The sequence below is a fragment of the Maniola hyperantus genome, chromosome 10 (genome assembly GCF_902806685.2).
Source record: "Maniola hyperantus chromosome 10, iAphHyp1.2, whole genome shotgun sequence".
In the NCBI taxonomy this organism is placed as follows: Eukaryota; Metazoa; Arthropoda; class Insecta; order Lepidoptera; family Nymphalidae; genus Maniola; species Maniola hyperantus.
The window spans coordinates 8,643,450-8,661,116 of NC_048545.1; the positions used below are offsets into that span (position 1 = coordinate 8,643,450).

Sequence of the window (17,667 nt, forward strand, 5' to 3'; positions counted from 1 at the left end):
GAACCCTCATTGCGCGAGCCTGACTCGCACTTGGCCGGTTTTTTTTAATGCCACGCCAGAAGACTGACTCTGTCGTTCCTTCATTCAGCGCTTCACATAAGTACTCTACCTTCGTGTCGTTACGGATGTCGCCGCTGCTCAGTCTTAGGACTCAGACCTCAGTAGGTACTGGAGCCAGGACTGAGGACAGTATTGAGACTGGGTGGGATCGAAAGTAGGGACTCGGGTCTCGGTGTGTCCAGATTTTGATCTGGAATCTAAGTCTATAAAACGGGCTATTGTACCTACATAGGTGCTCTTTAGACAAATAAAACAACACTTAACAACAATACAAATTAATTATGCAAGGAGTTTTATTTTTATCAACATCTTAGACTTATTTTATTGAAGCTACCTACCCATAGAAGTTTTTAGCAACAAGCTAAGCTGATTCGTAGCTCCATGATTTTTATAAAGAAACCAGGGTTAGTCAGGATTGGCTAGGCCTAGGTTTCCCCGTAGGATAATAGAAAAATACATCGGAAAAAATCGTTGGTTTGCTATTCTTTTAACAGTGCTCAAAGGCAATAATCTTGAAGCTTCTCTGAAACCTGACTCGCTCGCCCCGTGGACGGTAGAGAAATGAAATAAATCAGTGGCCTCGCCCGCGAACAGTACTTTGGGACTGCCTGTTGCGTCGAGTAAAGGCTCTCCCAATATAGCACGTGCATTGGGATAGTCGTGCTTTAAGAGATTGTCATATGTGTAACAGCCCCGTGTGAATGGATTGGAATACCATTTGGATCTGCGACAAAAAAATCAAAAAATTAAAATATGCACCGCTTAGCAAAGTACTCACAAAAGCGATTATTTATAAGTAGGTATGAACTATGAAGATACGAGATACCCAACCTAAGTACCTACATAATATTATTTAATTTACCTAAGTACTAAGTTAAAATTAAAATTAAACGTCTAGCTAGGTGGTACACTACCTACACCAGCGATAGTAAAATATTAGGTATGATCGTCAATCGATTTCAAACACCGTAACGTATAGTAACGTATATACCGTTAGTAGGTAAGTATTTTTTTTTAATATTACAATAAAACTTAAAGCTAGCCTTATCTAATTACTATATAAATCACTAGCTGATCCCCGCGGCTTCGCCCGCGTAGATTTAGGTTTTTAAAGATCCCGTATAGCCTATGTCACTCAGGAATAATGTAGCTTTCTACTGGTGAAAGAATTTTTAAAATCGGTTCAGTAGTTCTAAAGATTACCCCCTACAAACAAACTTAACGACATTACCTCTTTATATAATACAACGGGCCGTGCAGCAGAAATCGTAATATTTTAATTTCGCCATAACTTCAAAACCAAACGTCCAATTTTAATCATTCAAAGACCAAATATTATCTCCATAAACTGTTCTTAGTGATGAAATCATTTATTTTGATAAGGATTAATAGCATGAGTAAAATAAACGCGTTTAAATGTAGTCCAAAAAAAATTCAAGATTTTTAAATAAAAAAATGGTTGCTGTGCCTCACTCGACATAGATGGGTATAGTGTGTCGCGGACTTTTTTGTAGATATTTATAAGATCTACAATTAATTAGAACATTTTATGGTTCTATCTTTTATAGTTTAGGCAGCGTACGCAAAATAAGTAACTTTTCTGGTTGATTTTTTACACCTTGTGTCCGAAAAACCCAAATATCTTACGGAACCCTATTTTTTTCCAAAATAAAATATAGCCTATGTTACTCGTGGATAATGTAGCTTTCGAATGGTGAAAGAATTTTTAAAATCGGTCCAGTAGTTTTTGAGCCTATTCAGTACAAACAAACAAACAAACAAACAAACAAACAAACAAACAAACAAACAAACAAACAAACAAAGTTTTCCTCTTTATAATATTATATAGTGTAGACAACGGGCCGTGCAGCAGAAATCGTAATATTTTAATTTCGCCATAACTTCAAAACCAAACGTCCAATTTTAATCATTCAAAGACCAAATATTATCTCCATAAACTGTTCTTAGTGATGAAATCATTTATTTTGATAAGGATTAATAGCATGAGTAAAATAAACGCGTTTAAATGTAGTCCAAAAAAAATTCAAGATTTTTAAATAAAAAAATGGTTGCTGTGCCTCACTCGACATAGATGGGTATAGTGTGTCGCGGACTTTTTTGTAGATATTTATAATATCTACAATTAATTAGAACATTTTATGGTTCTATCTTTTATAGTTTAGGCAGCGTACGCAAAATAAGTAACTTTTCTGGTTGATTTTTTACACCTTGTGTCCGAAAAACCCAAATATCTTACGGAACCCTATTTTTTTCCAAAATAAAATATAGCCTATGTTACTCGTGGATAATGTAGCTTTCGAATGGTGAAAGAATTTTTAAAATCGGTCCAGTAGTTTTTGAGCCTATTCAGTACAAACAAACAAACAAACAAACAAACAAACAAACAAACAAACAAACAAAGTTTTCCTCTTTATAATATTATATTATATATTATATATTATATATTATATTATATATATAGTGTAGACAACGGGCCGTGCAGCAGAAATCGTAATATTTTAATTTCGCCATAACTTCAAAACCAAACGTCCAATTTTAATCATTCAAAGACCAAATATTATCTCCATAAACTGTTCTTAGTGATGAAATCATTTATTTTGATAAGGATTAATAGCATGAGTAAAATAAACGCGTTTAAATGTAGTCCAAAAAAAATTCAAGATTTTTAAATAAAAAAATGGTTGCTGTGCCTCACTCGACATAGATGGGTATAGTGTGTCGCGGACTTTTTTGTAGATATTTATAAGATCTACAATTAATTAGAACATTTTATGGTTCTATCTTTTATAGTTTAGGCAGCGTACGCAAAATAAGTAACTTTTCTGGTTGATTTTTTACACCTTGTGTCCGAAAAACCCAAATATCTTACGGAACCCTATTTTTTTCCAAAATAAAATATAGCCTATGTTACTCGTGGATAATGTAGCTTTCGAATGGTGAAAGAATTTTTAAAATCGGTCCAGTAGTTTTTGAGCCTATTCAGTACAAACAAACAAACAAACAAACAAACAAACAAACAAACAAACAAACAAACAAACAAACAAACAAACAAACAAACAAAGTTTTCCTCTTTGTAATATTATATAGTGTAGATGTAGATGACCGCGTGGAATGGTGCCAAGAATACTGGCTGCATTTCCGCGCTGGACAGCCAGGTTGATCCGTTGCGCAAAAAATGAGCCAGCCCTTCTGTCACCATATGAGGCTATTAATCGCGGTGAAATGTCTCGTAAATTTTTTTTAGCACTAAGACTCCATGGCCCCAGGGTCTCCACGGCAAACGGCACAAAAATGTAACTCTCTATAAGAGAGGCATACTTGCGCCGCTTGCCTTTATTTAAGTATTTTACTTTTCTTTAAATTTTATCAAATTGGAACGAATGAAAAATCAAAGTATTTTTTTTTTATTACACCTATGTACGTCTATTACCTTGTATGTAAATGTACTTACCAAAAGTCAATTAGAAGTGTATTAATTTGTCAACGTGTATTAATTCGCTAAAGTATGCAAAAATGCAATCTATCACAGTCCACAACCTTACTATTTTGGTTTTTCGCGGCGTAGATACCTAGCACAATAATAATTAACTTACATAATATACTTATTAGGTACTTACCTACCTACCTCGTAAAGAAACCAAAAGAATCCGATCAAGTGCGAGTCGGACTCGCACATGAAAGATTCCGTGACATCGTACAAGATTATGTACTTTTTTAAATCTACTTATATGGCGGGCCACTTTGATTTTTTTTATTGTTATAGCGGCAAATTTACATTCTGTGAATATTTCAACTCTTCACCTATAACGGCTCATGAGATGCAGCCCACTGACTGACAGACAGCCGGTAGGATGGACAGGAGGACGGACAGCGGAGGCATAGATAATACACTAATACTGGCTGAGCGGTTAGTGGAGGCTCAGTAATAGGGCCCTGTTCACACATTTCGGGTACAGAACCCTGAAAATCCCCTCACCTGAGCATGCCGCTTGGTTCTGGTACAGTCAGATTTTTTCCCATAAACTTTTTGATTATTTCCATCATTTTGCTTTTTACAACATCTTCTGGCAATGTTTCAATCTGAGAATTTTTTCAATAAAATCGATTTCATACCTCCACAATCCATTATCCATACAATAATTCATTGTAAAAATTTAATATCATGTGTAGGTAAACGTGTAAATAAGCTAGAATGCTGTGATGCGGTGCAAGTTGCAACCATCAACGCAAAATCAAGCTCAAAATTCGCACCCTTGATTAAAATTAGCGCACTACTTTATGATAGATTGCCTAGTCTGCACACCTTCTGTCGCATTACTAAAATTAACGACAAACCACAACACTTTAGTTTATTTTCACCTTTATACGTCTTAGAAACTGACCAATTTGGCCGTATCCCCATTGGACCACACGGATAATGTATTGCTAGATCCCATTGGCATTGCCACGCTTTTAATTTGGACTACCCACGAATAATTTTTGTATGCCTCTTTATCTTTAGGAGACCAAAAGAAAAAAAATCCAGGTGCATCAGGCCACCAGGCTTGCTGGAATGAAAAGATGGTTTTCCCAACAACTCCCATTGATAACTTGTCTATAACTGTTGCTTTGTTAGCAGGAATTGGCGGTGAGAACAGCCAATACCTGGAAAAATTTATAAATTATCCTTTTTTACATGCACGAATTTTACAATAAAACTTAAAGTTTGCCTTATCTAATTACTGTACAAATCATGCCCACGTGGAATGGTGCCAATAATACTGGCTGCATTTCCACGCTGGACAAGGCTAATAATCGCGGTGAAATGTCTCGTAATTTTTTTTTTGCACTAAGACTCCATGACCCCAGGGTCTCCACGGCAAACGGAACAAAAATGTGACTCTCGATAAGAGAGGCATACTTGCGCCGCTTGCCGTTTTCAGACATTTCTGCTGCGGCTCCCTTGATGTTGTCTTCCTGATATGAAACGGGGCTAATGTGTCAACGCATGTACCTAATTATCGTTTTTTATTTAGGTATTTGAGAAAAAAAATACACAGTGTTGTTTTTGTTGTTGTTATTGTTTTATACAATTTTATACGTGTTTTAGTCTAAATCCATTACGAATTACAACACGTTTTCCGTTGTACTCATTATAACAATGCGTTGCAGAATAATATTATGCTCTGCACTGCAGTTGCACCAAGCAAAACTTACCTTTCCTTTAGCACTCCTAGAGATACTGTTACAATGACATTTTTAGCTCTGTGTTTGGAACCATCTTTGCACACTACTTCCACATCGCCAGTAGATTTTTTTGGCCAATTTATCAATATTACCTCTTTATTTAGCTTAATTTCTAATGTAGGCCAGCCTGTTCCATTCTTGTATGTATTCTGTTAATGAATAAAATCGATATTTAACGAATGAAATAGCTACCTACCAATTAAAATTACAAAATTATGCACACTTTTACATAAGTATATTATGTTGTGATTGAGTTATGTGCACACAAGGATAAGCTTACCAATAATAGCTCAATAAAGGTCTTGTAACCATATCGGTGCCAGCTAGTATGTTGATTTCCTTCAAGCTGCTCGTAATCCGATTGAGAAGTAACGTTATTCCAATCTGTAGAACCGTAGTCACTATTGACGACGAGGTCCGCTAAATCAAGGAACTCACTGATAAAATCGTGGTCGTTGAGAACTTCTGGATGTTTCTTTTTTAGGTATTCCATCAATCTGGAATTAGGATTTAGTAATTTATGATTCAGTGTTGTCAAGATGTAAGCCAAATCAACAAAATATATACCTACTTACCTCTAAATATTGCTTGAAGAAAAAAGCTACCTCTCAATATAAAAACTTACTTCTTGGTTAAGAATTTTCCCAGCGGCTCCGGCTTTTCAGATGGGTGGTACTGTACAGCCTTGAACAAATACGCCAAAAGTTCATCAATTAATTTCTTGTTACCCTCAGTACCATCAGATTTGTATACTTTAAAAGATGTGTCTTGAAGAAATACAGAAATGTTGTTTTTTACAGCCGTTTTGTACACCCAATTATTGTGGTCTGTGCCATGGATCCTGATAAAAAGGATGTTTAGTATAAGTAACATATAAACTGCAGCTGGGTAATCTACATATTTAATAGCTCTGCCTATTTTAGAGATTTGAATCTCGAATGTTGAATTTGTAGGTACATACTTAGGTAGTATTAATACCATTTGATTCCTTAGTCAGGTGCATAAACTTCTTTATAAAACCTAAGCACAGCTCTACTTAAATTCCTGTGCGGTAAATTTGACCTGAACTCAAAGTATTTACTGTCTAAACTTCCCTTTCCTTATAAAAGAAGTTAAATAATTATTTAAACTCATTCTCACCATTCTGCTCCGAGCTCCACAATTCCATCACCAAAAGGCACGGTCCATACCCTTCCACCGATTCTGTCCTGGGCTTCCAAAGCAAGAACCTTTTTGCCAGCTTTGGCTAAAGTGGACGCGGCTGTGGTACCAGCAGCTCCGAGGCCAACGATTATAGTGTCATATGATTGACCTGTTTTGGATCTTTAACCGGAAAGATAAATGCCGTATACCTACTGTCAGGATTGTATACTGTGAAGTAAGTACTCTATAGTGCCCTTGATGGGTCTTGATAGACACGACAGCGGACAGACAGACAACGAAGTGATCCCATAAGGTTTCGTTTTTTTATCTGGAGATACAGAACCCTAAAAACAATTTTAGCGAAAATTACGTAACATTTGTTAATTTTACAGTAAAATTACCTACGTATGATCATTCTATCGGGGTACGGTTTAACATCCTTAATTCCAACAGAGAGATCCGACGCAGGACCAATACCGCTTTACGTGCTTTCCGAAGCATGTACCTAACCTAATCCTATTCACCTCCAAAGTCCCAAATCCGACCTAAGGTTGAGAAATTTTTGACAGAGAAATTTAAACCCTTTTTTTTGGCTTAACCAGATGAGACTAACACTACTTGCATAGAGATTGAACTAGTTTTTACCTACCGGTCGATTGTCAAGTCGGTCACCCATCCAGTTACTGACCGGGATCAACGTTGCTTAACCAGCGTGAACGACTTATATGCACTGTCGCAACGAAGCCACAGTCTAATATCTAGGTACGTATCTGTGTATTCTGTAGTCTATCTAATACAGAATACCCTCCATAGCTTTATCGATGTCAACTTTAGATCGGCAACAAAAAGCCATAATAAAATATAAAATAAGAAATATATACCTACTTTTAGGTAGGTACCTAGGTACTTACCTACTATAGAAAATTAATATTTTTAATTTTTTATTCAGATACAAGTTAGCCCTTGACTGCAATTTCACCTAGTGGTAAGTGATGAAGCAGTCTAAGATGGAAGTGGGCTACCCTAGAAGGAGTATGGTAGTTTTTATTAAACCCATATCTACGCCTTAAAATTGAAAATGAATCAACACTATTGTTTATCTAACTTACACGTAACAAACAGCATATCCCAAAATGAAAAGGAGAAAAATCAATTTGAAAAAACGTTTTCCCATGATCGCCAATACTAAGTAACTACTTTGTATTACGATCACGACCGTATTGACTTTCTCGCAACTATACTTACCAACCTTACGGATTACGGATCTTTATAGGAAGGCTAAGGCTGAGCGCACGCGGGCAGTTAAATGACCGGGCGGTCAAATAGCCGCCTCGTTTAAATACGGCACCCAATTTTAGTTAGTTAACTAGTTAGTAGTTAATAAAAGAATAATTTTATTTATTCTATACCTAGGAACCCCAAAATTTATTGTTTTTTTTTTCTATTTTTGTGTGAAAATCATAATGCGGTTCACAGAATACATTTATTTACCATGTTTCAACAGTAGGTACAGTTCTTATAGATTCGGAAAAAAGTGGCTGTGACATACGGACGGACAGACAGACATGACGAATCTATAAGAGTTCCGTTTTTTGCCATTTGGTTACGGAACCCTAAAAATTGGACTCTGTTTACCACAGAAAACGGTCTATGGTGTTGGCATAGCACATTGGCATAGAACCCAGAGCCGTAAAACCAGTTAAAAAAAATATTGGTTCATAGCACAGAGTACATGTTCATAGATGTTATAGACATAGACATCCAAGTTATAGACTGTCATAAAACTTCATGAAATAAACCACAGAAACACACAGAAACTTGGATGAAATCTCTATGCACAGAAATAAACACAGTTGAAAAAGAAAATTCTTGTATTTTGTGAAGGTGAATTTGTGCAATGTTGAAATACTTAAAAAAAAGCCTTGGTGCGGTAAAAATAAAATGCGAGTGGCATGCACAGAGTACTTTTAACATATGGAAATAGAGTACACAGAGTACTTTTAACATATGGAAAATAGAGTACTATCTCGCGAGCTAATAGTGGCAACAGCTTAGTAGCGCCATCTGTATCTGACGAACGGAACTAATGTTTATAATATGTACATACCTACCTATATATATATAGACTGCTTTATAGGTTCATACCTATACATATAGGACTGCTATGGAAGGTAGGATTGTGTTCAGATTAATTATTTATTAATATTTGACTCCCTTACAATTTAACATATCATGTAAATTAAAAAAAAAATCTATAATAATTAATCTGAACACATATTTTTAAATAATAGAAATTTTTGGATTCTAATCTTTATTTTTACCAAAATTAATCCTAATCACTCTTCCTTATCCTAAAACAGTTTATAAAGTTGCCTGAGGACTGGGGTCTGGTGCCGAGTAGTTTAGTTTCAAGATATCAATATTATGAATCCAGGTCATAAAACGATCCAAATCTTTTGCACGATTTGGAAATTCATGCAGGACATTTTCTAAACCTGAAAAGTAAAAATATGAGTATCTTAGTATGGTCACAAGTTCATAACATGTTCACTAAATCTGACTCAATTAATCTAATCACATCTAATCTGAGGTCGGGGGTTCAATCTAGGGCATGCACCTCTAACTTTTCGGAGTTGTGTGTTTTAACTAATTAAATATCACTTGCTTTAACGGTGAAGGAAAACATCGTGAGGAAACCTGCATGCCTGAAAGGTCTCCATAATGTTATCAAAGGGTGTGAAGTCTACCAATCCGCACATGGCCAGTGTGGTAGACTATGGCTAAACCCCTTCTCACTCTAAGAAGTGACCCGTGCTCTGTAGTGAGCCAGCGATGTGTTGATCATGATAGGAATTTGGTCTAGAAAAACTAAAGAAATACCTACTTCTTTATTCAAATAAACTTGTAAATAGGTGCTTTCGAATCGTCAAGGGAATCTATCACTGGATCGGAACGCCCAATACTTAAAGAAAAACCTATGCGTGAACCATATTGTCATCAAGTTCAAGGAATTTAATAAAAATTGCATTCAAGGATTAAAGTAGATATGACGGTATTACAATGGCATTTACAAACCTGCAGTGAACCTGAACAGCCTGGAATACAGCCCCTCTTGTAAGAAATGTTCACTAAACTTAACTAGTACCTAACTACAACTATACTGGAGTCCTGTCTCGTAAATAAACACTGGAGTTCTGTCTCAAAACACTGGAGTCCTGTTTCAAACATGGGTACGGAAAACTTAAAATTTCTTTGGTCTCAAAACACTAGAATCTCTGACAGCTTACTTAGCGTGGGTTAGGTTCACTAGTTTGCTAAACGTAGCGTGAAATCACTAAAAACTGGCTTTAAATAGTTACAAAAGGTATTGAAAATAGCAAAATCAGAAAACATTACGACCGCCAGCACAGACCAGGTTGTTTGCCCAATTTCTACCATATCAATAGCAAAAAATTGTCTGAAAATTTTATTTTGAAGAATATTTATTAAATCAATGATACATACCAAAGGTAGAACCAAATAAAATATTGGTAAATACAAATTAATGGTTAGAGAATATTTTTTTCTTTAAAATACAAATATGTTAATGTAAACTAAACTACCAATTTGGTAGAAAAATTAAACATGGGATGCCTTGACCACAGAATAATATATCGAATTTGTCCAGTCACAGTAGCGCGGTCTGCTATTGCCTTTTGGTACTAAATGAATTGAAGTACCATGCTATTTGTTCTAAGATTGATGACCCTGGTGGCATGCTAGAATGGAATGTTAAATGCTTATTGACTAAAGTATTTAAGTACTAGGAAGTAAATAAATAACATTTTTTTAAAATATAATACTTACGTACTAAAATATTTTTATAACTAGAATATTTATCCTTTATTTATAGATGAGATACTATTTAAATGTCTTTTTAATGTTTTACCTAAATATACGACTCAATATTCCTCATTCTCTGATATTATTAATAATAATATTATTACAATATCACTACAACCTACATTGTTTCTAATCTTAGAACTCTGCTAGTATGAAATAAGTAATATGGAGGAGAAAACTAAAAACTCTAAATTTAAGGACCTAAAGGACAAAATATCAAAGCCAACTTTGAGTGCTATTAAAAACATGGGTTTTAAATATATGACTGATATTCAAGCTGAAGTACTTCCAAAAGCTCTAGATGGAGATGATGTAGTTGCCACTGCTAAGACTGGATCAGGGAAAACATTAGCCTTTTTAATACCAGCTGTTGAATCAGTGGCAAAAACTTTAGATGAATCTAAACAGGGTATGTTATATTTCTTCAACTATTCCAAGCCATGAGAATATCTTTGCAGCCTGAAAATTTCAATCTATTCATCATAATCACCATTGTCAACTGATAGACGTCCAATGCTGGACATGGGTCTCTTGTTGCGATTTCCACACACAAGTCTTGCACAACCTGTGTCCAGCAGCTCCCTGTAACTTGTTTGATGTTATTTATCCACCTGGGAGTTTGCTAACACAGCGCTTTTGCAAAGTCATCTTATCTATCCAAAGTATCCTTGATTTAAACTAACACCAAAACTCAGACGGTTTTAATGCATACTATACTATAATAGTATAAATGCAAAAGTGTGTCTGTCTGTCTGCTAGCTTTTAACAGCCCAACAGTTTAACTGATTTTGATGAAATTTGGTACAGAGTTAGCTTACATCCTGGGGAGGGACATTTTATATCATTTTATATCCCGGAAAATCAAAGAGTTCCCACAGGACTTTTAAAAACCTAAATTCACGCGGACAATGTCGCAGGCATCATCTATTAGGTAGGTATACATTGATTGGGCACATGACAAAATGTATACCCAATACAATTTCATTTATTAAAGAGCTTGGAGGTAAACTAGTTGGGCCTGTTGTATTTTATTTTTACTAACATTAATTTAAACCTGTCACTTTAGTTTAGTTTAGAGCTATATGTAGTTCCTTAATCTATGGTTTAAAGATTGCATATAACAGATTTAGCTGAAATATCTAAGCTTTAATAATCATGGTAAATAAAATCATGAATTATTATTATCAAAAAATAGTGTGTATCGATTCACTTTCAGGTACATTCTGTATAATAATATCTCCGACGAGGGAACTAGCAACCCAGACATATACAGTGCTACAAGAAATAATTTCTTATTGTGAATCCATCACATCATCACTTGTAATAGGGGGAGAAAGCAGGAAAGCACAAAGTGCTGAACTAGCTAAAGGTAAAAGCAAAAAGAACTAACATAAAAATTGTGTTTTAATACTACATTGTAAGAATCACAACAACTGTTTCAATAACTGGTTGAATCATCATCATCATCATCAATCGACAGACATCCACTGCTCTTGCGCCGCCTGAATCCAGCGGCTCCCTGCGACTTGTCTGATGTTGTCCGTCCACCTAGTGGGAGGTCTTCCAACGCTGCGTCTTCCGGAGCACGGTCGCCATTCCAGCACCTTGGGACCCTAATGTCTATCGGTTTTACAAACACTGTGCCCTGTCTATTGCCACTTCAACTTCGCAACCTGTTGAGCTATGTCGGTTACTCTAGTTCTCCTACAGATCTCCTCATTTCTGATTTAATCACATAGAGAAACTCCAAGCATAGCTCTCTCCATCGCCCTGGTTCAATTTTTACAGTCAATTTTGTTCCGATTCAAAATACTAGATGATGCCTGCAATAACGTGCACATGGATTTAGGCTTTTAAAAATTGTGTGAGAACTGGTTTTCCAGGATAAAAAGTAGCCTGGGATGCAAGCTGTAGCTGATGCTCACAACTTTGTCCAAGATTTGAGGTTCTTTAAAATACTGTGGGGACCTTTTGATTATCCAGGATAAAAAGGTAGTCTATAATATTATATCCTGGATATTATACATATATTACACCTGCAGTCTAATTTTCCTCTGAATATTTTCCTATCCTTAGGTTGCCTGGTAGAGATCGCTAATTAGCGATAAGGCCGCCTTTTGTATCTTCCTTCTGTCTGTGTTTTTTATTCTTTAATGTAATCCTTCTTGTGGTTGTGCAAATAAAGTGTATTTATTATTATTATTATTATATTATATTATGGTATCTTATATATTTGGAAGAGATAGTACTATCTCTTCCAAATTCAACCTGATCCGCCCAGTAGTTTGAGCTGTGCGTTGATAGATCAGTCAGTCAGTCACTCAGTCAGTCAGTCAGTCAGTCACCTTTTATATATTTAGATTTGAAAACTGATTTTCGTTTTAGGAGTCAATATAGTGGTAGCAACACCTGGAAGATTGTTTGACCACATGAGAACAAAAGAATTTGATTACAGAAATGTTACTTGCCTTGTATTAGATGAAGCTGATAAAATATTTCAGTACGGTTTTGAAGAGGATTTAAAACAAATCATTAGTCGTCTTCCAAGTAAGTACACTTTACAGGTTACTACAGTACCCCGCAGGAAATATTGCACATTTAACTTTAGAAACAGCTAACGGTTTTTTCGAGCGCTGTCTCTGTTGTTGAGACCGAAAAAGTCACATAATTAACACTTTCTGTGTTTGTTGATTGAATTTTCAAAAATCTTTTCTCAGCGGATGCCTTTGTCATAATAGCTATCTGCATGCTAAGTTTCAGCCCGATCAGTCCTGTAGTTTGAGCTGTGCGTTGATTGATCAGTCAGGCAGCTTTTCCTTTTATAATTTCTTTGCCATATCATTTGCTGGCTAGTCATGATTTTCTCTAAAGTTTTTTTTTTTAAATTTATAGACTAGTTTAATCATATTATATATTATTTATAGAAAGCAGACAAACCATGTTGTTCAGTGCAACACAGTCAGAAACAACAGAGGCATTAATCAAGTCTGCCATGAAGGAGGATGTGCAGGCCATCAACACCAATGAAGACAACGACAGAGCTACTGTTGAAGGACTTAAACAAGGGTGAATGCTTTTTTTTGCTTTTTTGTGGTATCATATCAGCAGTCCGCAAATAAAACATCTGACTGACGCTAGAGGTCAACGAATGTTGCGTAAGCAGGCCACTCGGAGTCAATGCCGCGTCTTAGGCGGGGCATTGACCCGAGTTTTGCATGCTTATACATTGCGGGTTCGAAATGGGACAAATGATTATTGGTATTGGATTGTGTTTAGATAGTATAACAATAACACTAAGTTTTTGCTAGCGTTCTGGTTACACTCTGTATGTAACGCCGTTTTTTGTAATACTATTTAGGAGATAAAAATCATAATAAAAATTAAATCAATACTAATATTATAAATGCGAATGTGTGTCTGTCTGTCTGTCTGTCTGTCTGCTAGCCTTTCACGGCCCATCCGTTTAACCGATTTTGACGAAATTTGGTACAGCAATAGCTTGCATCCCAGGGAATGACATAGGCTACTTTTTATCCCGGAAAATCAAAGAGTTCCCACAGGATTTTTAAAAAGCTAAATCCACGCGGACGAAGTCGCGGGCATCATCAAGTATGTTTAATAATAATTACTATGTTGCAGATATGTTATATGCGAAACAGAATTTCGCCTGCATTGGTTACACAAACTTTTAAAGAAGACGCAAAACTCAAAAATTATGGTTTTCTTCTCAAGTTGCAAATCAGTGGAGTTTCACTATGAGTTTCTAAGAAAACACTGCAACATGCCCGTGCTATGCATACATGTAAGATCACTATCCATATTATAAATGCGAAAGTGTGTTTGTTTGTTGGTTTGTCCTTCAGTCACGTCGCAACGGAACAGCGGATCGACGTGATTTTTTGTTTAAGACCTGGAGAGTGACTACTTTTTATCCCAGAAAATCAAAGAGTTCCCACAGGATTTTTAAAACCCATACCACAGAGAATTCAATCTCAAGAGTATGCATTTACAAGGCTTTGCATGAAAAGAAATTTGTTGTGATTGGTGGACTCAAAAGTCACATAATCAAGACAATGTGCGAAATGAGGGTACCGAACAGGCGTGGGCCGACTTTTATGCTGAGCAACTGCCTAAGCTTGGCGATCGGGGGTGTCCGGCTATTATGCGTCTATAGGTGGTGGTCTGTGACCTATACACACGCGGATGAAGTCGCGGCATTATCTAGTTATTATTTAACTAGGTTTCCTGAATCTACGAGTACAATACGTATTTTGTGTTTTAGGGAAAAATGATTCAAGCTGATAGAACAGCAGTTATAAACAATTTCTACAATGCTAAAAAGATGGCTCTCTTTTGTACTGATTTGGCTGCAAGAGGACTGGACATACCGGCTGTGGATTGGATAGTTCAGTTTGACCCACCCTCAGATACTAATGTAAGTAACATATAGCTTTATACCTAACTAGCTTATGCTCGCGACTTCGTCTGTGTGGACAACACAAATTTCAAATTCCTGTTTAACCTCTTTCGGGAATTGAATTTTGAAAATTCCTTTCTTAGCGGACGTCTATGTCAACACTGGCCCCTAAGACGTGTCTTAGGGGCCAGAGTTGACATAGACGTCCGCTAAGAAAGGAATTTAGAAAGGAATTTTTAGTAAAATCTCGTGAGATTTCCTAGTTTAGGGGTCTGGATTCCAGAGAAATTAACTGTACTGAGTTATTAAATAAATAAATTATTGTTAACTATATAAATGCCAAATTTCAGTCCAATCCATCCTGTAGGTAGAACTGTGTGTTGATAGATCAGTCAGTCAGCTTTTCCTTTTATATAATACATAGATATAGACTTGTATATTTTTTTGTTTTTTTTTATTTTTGCTTTAACGATGAAGGAAAACATGAGAATGCCTGAGAGCTCACCATAATGCCCTCAGACTCGTCAACATCATTTTGAAAGGAGACTCGTGCTCAGTAGTGAACCGGCGATGGGTTGATGATAAATTATGAATGAATCTTCTTCTTGTAGTGCTGTCTCCTATCAGAGGTTGGCAACCATTAGGGCTATCTGCTAGGCTAGGATGAATGAATACACATTTCAGATTCATTCTGATATAGAAAACATGTTAAATTTTATATCTATTTTATATGCAGATTCCTTTTCTTTTGTATATAAAATGAGCCATGAATTTTAAGGAGAGTGCTGTCGCCTAAAACACAGGTGTATACCTAGCTTAGGGACAGTCGATATTTCTGTATACCTACTTAACAAATTGGTATGTTATTATATGTGTAATTGTACCTATGTTTTTGATCAATAAATAATTTATTTATGTTTCAAGGAGTACATTCATAGAGTGGGCAGGACGGCGCGCGGGCTCGGCGCGGAAGGGCGCGCGGTGCTGCTGCTGAGGCCGGAGGAGCAAGAGTTCGTCGCTCACTTGCACGAGGCGAGGGTGTACCTTGACAAGTACCAGTTGTGGGACCGCTATAGCGATCTGTCGTCTACGGTAAGGCCCTTCATACATTGCGATACTCGCAAGAGACGATACCCCAGTCGCATGCCGCTAGAACACAATATGTTCGCTATTCGAGTTTCGTACATTATGCTACTGAAAACAAAGAATTCTTCTTGAACTTGAATGTCAAACTGCTGATCCGCCGCCATTTGGCCGAGAATCGTAGGAAATGCGACGCGTGGGCGACGACAAGGTGGGTATCCCGAGACTAGTAGCAGACGCGTAGGATACCGGAAGTGTGCGAATCACCTAAGCCAACTAGCTGACGGCTACAGCAAACTCGTCGAATGCAACGTTTGTATTTTAGGTACCCCGTTATCCCCAAATTTTTATCAGTCCTGGAACACATATTCAGGTACCCACTACCACTTTTATCCAAGTTACGCCGATGTACCTGCGCAGAAATCTTATTTTTGAACGGCGCGCAAATATCGTCGACGACGAGCTGCCTGGCGCAGTGATGACCGCTGTGATCTTATCAGTGGGAGGTACTGGGTTCGATTCCCGGCAGGGGAATTTTAGAATTTTATAATTTCTGTATATCGTTGGTGTACATTCGGTTTTAGTCGGCGTTACGTTGCACTTTTCTGTGCAAACGAATTTTGCTTAGTATGAGATGGTACATCTCACGAACTTCTCATTTTACTCCAGTCCAGTCAAGTCCAGTTTAAATAATTACTTTCACTGAAAAGTACAAAAAAAATCTAAGAGAAATAATGCTTCTATCGGGCACCCGCTGACTCCTGAATTTTTTCCTTCAGATGAATAAAGCAATGGAAGACCCTGAATTCCGCAAGATAGCGATTGAAGCTTTTGAAGGCTACATACGGGCGTTCGAAGTTAAAAAGCTAAAGCAAGTCTTCAACTTACTCAATATGGACCTAGATGCTGTTGCCCGGTCGTTCGGGCTCGATGAGAAACCAGATGTAGATATTCGTGAGTATTTTTTTCTTTGTTACCACTGACCTCTACTTATACAAGTACGCTGGACTTGCGGCTGCCTACCTGTTTTGAAGCAACTTAATTTTCGCCATTTTGGCGCTGGGACTCGATTACGGTAGAATGGCAGCTACAGTGTAACGTTTACAATCACCTCTGATTGACCGTCACTCGCTCACTATTGGCTACAATGCATTGTTGTAACAATATAATATGTACTCGTACCTATTCTAAATAATATCTGTCCCGGCTGTACTCACCAAAACAAAAAAAGAGTCAAAACCGCGGCGCGTGCGCGAACGGACTCCCTTGAAAAAGGACCCCGTATGGGTTCGAAACTAGTCGGGCTAACGTCGACTACACACGTGAGTACAGCCGGGACAGATATTATTTAGAATGGAAATCACTCACGGTAGTTTAAATGCTAAAATACTCGTACCTACTAAAAATTGTTTCCGAAATTTCCTGTAAGTGTGGTAAACACTTTTTTGTGTGTTTATTTCATCAGTGGAATAAATTGCTTTTCAGGAGTAGGATTCAGTAAAAAGCATAGACCAAGGAAAAGGATGGCTGCGGAACTAGCAAGTAAGGGGACGACAGTACCTTCAAAACTATGTAAAACTTAAATAATTTATTTTAATAAGTGTAAATAGATGTACTGTAGTTACAAAATAAATGTTAATTATTATTGTTATTATTTACACGTATTTTAATTTTTTACTCGTAAATGCTGCCTTTTACAATAATTATGAGTTATTGGGGCTGATTCTCTTGTACACAATCTCTAAACTAAACTAGAATGACACGTCTAAATCTATTGCTATCCCTTTCATAATGTTGCTTGCGGAAAAGGATAGCACTAGATTTAGACCTGTTAA

The 17,667-nt window shown here is 36.7% G+C and overlaps 2 protein-coding genes across 3 annotated transcripts; one reads left to right on the plus strand and one right to left on the minus strand.

The window, feature by feature from the left end:
• Positions 1 to 338: 338 nt before the first annotated feature.
• Positions 339 to 7,673, minus strand: LOC117986110 (peroxisomal N(1)-acetyl-spermine/spermidine oxidase-like). Its single transcript, XM_034972936.2, has 8 exons — positions 7,560 to 7,673; positions 6,448 to 6,630; positions 5,933 to 6,148; positions 5,588 to 5,804; positions 5,278 to 5,456; positions 4,464 to 4,725; positions 4,058 to 4,161; positions 339 to 784 (listed from the first exon to the last, which is right to left on the minus strand). Exons 1-8 carry the CDS (start codon positions 7,622 to 7,624, stop codon positions 466 to 468), a joined length of 1,545 nt encoding a protein of 514 aa, XP_034828827.1. The 5' UTR covers positions 7,625 to 7,673; the 3' UTR covers positions 339 to 465.
• A 2,467-nt stretch (positions 7,674 to 10,140) lies between these two features.
• Positions 10,141 to 17,486, plus strand: LOC117986111 (probable ATP-dependent RNA helicase pitchoune). 2 transcript variants are annotated; one of them, XM_069501636.1, is made up of 10 exons: positions 10,141 to 10,259; positions 10,472 to 10,741; positions 11,549 to 11,701; positions 12,718 to 12,879; positions 13,257 to 13,398; positions 13,972 to 14,134; positions 14,615 to 14,767; positions 15,674 to 15,841; positions 16,612 to 16,786; positions 17,318 to 17,486. In XM_069501636.1, the coding sequence occupies exons 2-10, from the start codon at positions 10,498 to 10,500 to the stop codon at positions 17,413 to 17,415; spliced, it is 1,458 nt and encodes a 485-aa protein (XP_069357737.1). In that variant the 5' UTR covers positions 10,141 to 10,259; positions 10,472 to 10,497; the 3' UTR covers positions 17,416 to 17,486. The 2 variants fall into 2 exon arrangements, with proteins under 2 accessions (XP_069357737.1, XP_034828828.1); XM_034972937.2 differs by lacking the exon at positions 10,141 to 10,259 and having other exon boundaries at positions 10,270 to 10,741.
• The last annotated feature ends 181 nt before the right edge of the window (positions 17,487 to 17,667 follow it).

Bases quoted from the DNA above. Each gene is read 5' to 3' on its own strand.
- LOC117986110 (XM_034972936.2), bottom strand. From the start codon at position 7,624: ATGGGAAAACGTTTTTTCAAATTGATTTTTCTCCTTTTCATTTTGGGA. The intron at 6,631-7,559 runs GTAAGTTAGATA...TTCCGGTTAAAG, and splicing joins GGATATGCTGTTTGTTACGT to ATCCAAAACAGGTCAATCAT. The intron at 4,726-5,277 runs GTAAGTTTTGCT...AAATTTTTCCAG, and splicing joins CTAGGAGTGCTAAAGGAAAG to GTATTGGCTGTTCTCACCGC.
- LOC117986111 (XM_069501636.1), top strand. From the start codon at position 10,498: ATGGAGGAGAAAACTAAAAACTCTAAATTTAAGGACCTAAAGGACAAA. The intron at 10,742-11,548 runs GTATGTTATATT...ATTCACTTTCAG, and splicing joins TTTAGATGAATCTAAACAGG to GTACATTCTGTATAATAATA. The intron at 14,768-15,673 runs GTAAGTAACATA...TTATGTTTCAAG, and splicing joins ACCCACCCTCAGATACTAAT to GAGTACATTCATAGAGTGGG.